The sequence below is a fragment of the Condylura cristata genome, unplaced genomic scaffold (genome assembly GCF_000260355.1).
Source record: "Condylura cristata isolate star-nosed mole 26May11 unplaced genomic scaffold, ConCri1.0 scaffold00009, whole genome shotgun sequence".
NCBI lineage: Eukaryota > Metazoa > Chordata > Mammalia > Eulipotyphla > Talpidae > Condylura > Condylura cristata.
In genome coordinates this window covers 26,348,607-26,354,222 of record NW_004567110.1, presented here as the reverse complement: position 1 = coordinate 26,354,222, position 5,616 = coordinate 26,348,607, and the positions used below count along the sequence as shown (strand labels likewise).

General features: G+C 37.8%; 1 protein-coding gene across 1 annotated transcript in view; it reads right to left on the bottom strand.

The window, feature by feature from the left end:
- SNX31 (sorting nexin 31) overlaps nt 1–5,616 on the bottom strand; it is a 53,225-nt gene that overhangs the window by 4,951 nt on the left and 42,658 nt on the right. Inside the window, exon 12 of the mRNA XM_004680006.2 lies at nt 4,989–5,066. Within this exon, the coding sequence (XP_004680063.1) occupies nt 4,989–5,066 (78 nt within the window). The remainder of the gene's footprint in view (nt 1–4,988; nt 5,067–5,616) is intronic.

Below are 5,616 nucleotides of genomic sequence, written 5' to 3'. Positions count from 1 at the left end.
AGCGAACACCCAACCTCACTTTTCTGTCATCCTTTACTCTTACTGGGTCTCCTCATGGGTGACCCCGGGTAGGGGTCAGAGGGCAAGGTCACAACACATAGAGGTCAGTCTGCAGGGCACAGCGGAGAGCGGAGAGTGAGGTGGAGATGCACAGCCTGGCACAGTCAAGAAACATCATTGAATGGGATCTGGGAGAAGAGTTCTTAGACTCGTGTTATAGAAAAAGCAGAGCACAACTAGACATTATGTGCATGTCTCCATTTATCACTCTGTAATTGTAATTGTAAATGCCTTTTACTAATTGCCTTTCTCCTCCAACAAATGAGCTCCTTAACACCGGATCCTCAGCTTGTAGTCACTGCATGGTAAACACAGGGAGTCGTAAATGAAAGGGTGAATTATGTGGTTTACAATTGTTAAGAGTTCTGAGACTATAGTGCGGGACACTTCAAAGTACTGGAATAATGAATGTGACACTGTAAAAAAGCATTATCTCCTAATTTGGGTTAACTTAACTTGTCATAAAATAGATATAGCTTTGTAGGTTAGTATTCTTAAAAAAATGGTTCATATATGTGAAGACTACATACACACACACGTTAACACTTTTAAAATCAGATACATCTTAATAAATGTGATACTAATGCTCTTTGTCCAATGTGCTTTGCCTTTTTTTTTTTTATGACATTACATTATGGCTTGTATGCAATCTTTGCAATGATACAGAAATTAGGGGAAAGCTGGAAATTTTTCTCCTTCTCCACTCCATCCTATGCAGAAGTGAATAAAATAGAACGCATGATAAATGTTAAACTTCTTATATATTTGCTTGCCTTATTTTCAATAGGACTTTAAATATTTTACATACTCAAGGCATAAAATTAGGGGGAAAAGCTTTTCATAAAGCAGCGTTTCTGCATTTGCTCGTCAATGGAGTAGTTTCTGTTAATAATATAACCGCTTGCTGCTGCACTGACTCTCTAAACTATGTCATTCCGTTCTGCCCAGACTATCCTCATGACAGCTATGCTGTACCTGTACTTTTTCTGTTTTCTAGACTGGCCCAGCTATTCAGAGTCTGGCATTCCCGAGACATCAGACAGCATTACCCTCAGACATAACAGAAACACTTCAAAGAATCCAGCTCTGAGTGCAGTGGCATTTTATATAGTCTGATCTTGCCCAGAATGAAAGAGGAGCAGAGTGTGCCTCTATATCCCCAATGCATACACAGTATTGTTAATGAAAACTGATGCAAGAAAAAGAAATAACAAGAATGCTTCAATAGGAGACATGAACACATATTAAAGCAGCAGATTAAAATTGAAAAAAAAAAAAAAAGAGTGGAAAGAAAGCTACAACTACATGGGGTGCTAGCCATGAGGTAGCCTGGAATGAGAGGGGATCTTGTTGACTATTATTCAGTAAAACAAATTAGAAATTTGGACCCACCTTTAAGTAAATCTACGGGGAAAATAAACATTTGAATAAAACGATCAAACTAGGTATGACATTAAAAAGATAGTTTTTCAATTCATTAAATTACTCACTAGCAAATTCCTGTTACCTGTTCATGTGTTCAGATAATGGTTCAACCTACAAAAGTGTGATTATACACTTTCTTTCTTTTTAAAGATTTATTTATTTATGCATACAGAATTGGGGTACAGGCCAGAGGTACAGGGGTGGTGAGAGAATTCACTGGAGACAGAGTGGGGAGCAGAACAGGCAGACTGCTGAAGTACACTGCTTCATTCACTGAAGTACACTACTACATTCTTCAGATTTGCACACAAAAGAAATCTACACTTTATCCCTGTGGCTGATCGCAACATGAGCACATCAGTCAATATTGTATTGACTGATGTGGATGGTCCCTCTACTAGCAGCAGATGAGACAGGAGAGGTCTGCCACGCCATGTGGATCACCTCCAGTGCTGGGGCTCGAACTCACACTGAAACGGCTGTGATTAGCTTGCAGGGTTGCACTTTAACCTGCTGCACCACCGGGGAGGGCCTGATGATACACTTTCAGAAACTCTTTTTTAAGTATACATCTTCTGCATATAGCACATCTGCATTCTTTTCTTGGTGTCTTTCAATTTTTTTATGAAGCAGAGATTGCTGGTAGACAACTTCATTATCCATTCTGTCTTTCTTTCCTACAAATAACACCCAATTTTATTTAGAGAGACAACATATCCTGCAAATTCCCTTGCAGCTAGGTGTGGGTCTGTGGTGGGAGTAGCTCTTGGTCAATGAACTGTCAGCATAAATTCTTTCTGAAACTTCTGAGACTCCTCCTTAAGGAAAAGAGAAAAAGAAATCCCTTCTTCACAGTTTCTCTTTCTCGTTGCCTAGAATGTAGATACAACTGGAGCTGTGGCAGCCATCTTGGGGAAAAGCCACACAATGCAGATGGCAAGAGAGAGTTCTCTGAGGACCCAGGCAGCTGCCATTCCAGCTATGGCCTGTCTGCCCATAGACTTCTTTAAGATGAGAGAAAAACTTGTTCTGAGACACTTGTTTTGTCTTTTGTTACATGCTGCCAAATCTACTAATAATACATTTTACTTTCAAATAAAATATTCTATTCAATTATGTTCTAGTTAAAAGCAGCAAATGTTAGCAAAATGACTTAGGCATTTGTGTAGGAGCCTAGCTCTAAGAAAAGTGGTACACATTCCCCTCTGGTTTGCAGCTGATATTGCCTTGAGAATTTGACATGATTTTGTTGCTGTTGTTGTGTGTTTATATTTTTCTTTAGTGAATTTTTCTGCACTCCAGTTTTAATTATCTCTTTATAAATGGTTTAGGCTTTACTTGGAAAGTATTGCCTAAAGCCAACTTAACTAATTAACTTTTAAGTTAGCACTAAATTTATTTTTATTCTTTTACGCCTTCCTCAAGAATAAAACACTACTATTTAATCTGTTTTTGGGAATATCTGCTTTATTTATGGGACTCATTTGGTTAGTGTCTTCAGTCTCTCTTTTCCTCCCCAAATTCTTTATAATTATCAAAATCTTGGAATCTGTTCTGTCTTGCAGAGACTTTTTAATCTTAGTTCATATAAACCACTATAAGTCATGAGTTCAGACTTTATATAGTCTAGCTAAAAAATTAGTGACTGTCACAGCTACGCACTGATACAGCTATATTGTCAGCTCCAAATAATGATTTGTTCTAGTCAAATGCACTTTGAGAAAAGGCCCGGAGCTCAGTGTAAGTTCAAATAGCTGATCTATTGAGAATTTTTTTCCACGAATTTTAGTATTACCCAGGGATCTTGTACAAAATTCCAGACTAAAATGGATGGTCCCTCTACTAGCCTCTTGAAAATTCAATTTTCCAAACAAAGAGTCTTAACTTTTCTTTCAGGAGCTAAAGTAAGTAAAGAAAGAGCTGGTGGAAATAAACTTGAGTATTCGATTAAAGCAATACAATATTGACTGATGTGCTCATGTTGCGATCAGCCACAGGGATAAAGTGTAGATTTATTTTGTGTGTGAATCTGAAGAATGTAGTAGTGTTGTTTTTCTTGAAAATATTTAATAGGTCACTACCTTCCCTGACTGAGTAAACTCTGCAGTTATACACTGTGAAAGTATGTCTACATAATATAGCTTATATTCTACTCACTCATACTTGAGAGAATTACTTTGTGTTAATGGGGCTACTTTAGTTAATTACTTTATATTTTTATCACTCTTTTGAAAAAAGCCTCCTGATTCTTTTGTTGCTTTGATTTGCTACTCTCTAATACATTTTGAATTGTTCAAATACCAAGGGGCAGTGAATTCTATTTTCCCTGGGAAAATATTTTCAGTTTTAGAGGAAAGAGGAAAAAAAAGTATAAAGTATTTTCATAGGAAAAAAAAAAAGCTGCAAAGCCAAGCAAATATTAATGTTAATCTAAAGCTGTTATTCATCATTTTATAAAGCACTGAATTTAAATGAAAACATTAGGGAAAGCTCCTGAATATTTTCTATTGTATTTTTAAAGATCAGTGCAATACTCTGCCAAAAAATATGTTTATAAATGTCAATAATGCATAAGTATGTAATCATTTTAAAAAATCAAACTTTCGGACCCTCCCTGGTAGCACAGAGGGTTAAAGCACAGAACTACAAAGCTATAGCAGCCACTGTAGCACAAGTTCTATCCCAGCCAGAGGGAGGTGACCCACATGGTGCAGGAGACCTCTCCTGACCCGCCCACTGCTCCCCTCAGCTGTACACTTCAGTACGTCTGTCTGTTCTGTTCCCCACTCTGTCTCTGGTGAGTTTTCTCACCCCCAACCCTGCACCTCTTGGCTATACCCCAGTTCTATATGTATAAATAAATAAATCTTTAAAAATAAATAAACAATAAAACTTTGCTGTGTTATCTGGTACATTCTTATGACATGAAGGTAACAAGACAAGTAGGAAAGCTTAAAATCTCAGCAACTCTTTTCACAATCTGCCACCAAAGGCCTTTCAATGGCCTTTGTTAAAGAGATGTAGACTAGAAAAAACAAAATTTAATTTTACATGGAGAAAAACAATAGGCTTTGGAGCTTCTATTATTCAATCACTTCTCCCAACTGTTAAAGGGGGTAGACACAGTAGAAATATCAAAAAACAAATCTGTAGAGTTTGCTTATGACCCTTCCATACTGAAGACCTGATATCAATGATTTCATGATGCAATTTCTTTCTTCTGGATGAATCTGGAATCTTCCATTTGGGGGAGAGTAGAATTATAAGAATGACAGAGGAGAGCGTTAAAGAGTTCTCAACAACCCAAGGACAAACTTTTCATTGGAAATAATTCCATTGAATTCTATACACTGAGCTCCAAAGAAGCTGAAGAGCTCACTCCAGGGCAAGTTGGATTCTTTCTTCAAGGTCTGACTTCTTAGTCCCCAGAATTCATCAATGTAGTGCCCACTAAATGGCAGGGACTTAAAAAGTGAAAATCATACAGAAGTAAGAACACTTACCATTTCTGGATTCTCTGCAGCTAGCTTTACTGTCTTTTCTGAGATCATCTTTTTCAAGCAGCTACTCAGCAAAAAAGCCTAAGAAATCCAGACATAAAAAACTCTCACACGAAGGCGTCATTTTCTTCCTTACCTCATACACCAAAAAACTGATTCTTGAGCTCTTCCCTTCCTTAGCAAGCTTTTAAGAATTTTGATTTGTTCAACTTCCATAAACTTTCATAAGATTTAACTAGCAAGTAACAATAAATCCTCCCAATTATATAGATATATTTGCAAGTAAATTTTAAAATAAGATGGAAAATTGACACAAGCTATGCAACCTCTATCGACTGACAAATTCCGGATAGAGACGGAAGTGCTCTGAAAAATCAGACATTCTGTAACTGGGTGGTCCCTAGAAGAAGGGAAGTTCCAGGTTCCCTGCCCCACCCAGAAGGAGGGTGGAACTGAACAGAGAAAAAGGAGAGAGAAGAGAGGGAGGGCAGATGGAGAAGGAGGAGACCTGAGGAAGCCACATGGAGCAGCAAACATGTGATGAAGAAACCAGGCTTGTTTCCTGACCCTGGACTGGTTAAGGCAGATGTGGGTGAGATACCTGTAGGGAGGTGACTATGGCAGTGTTTAT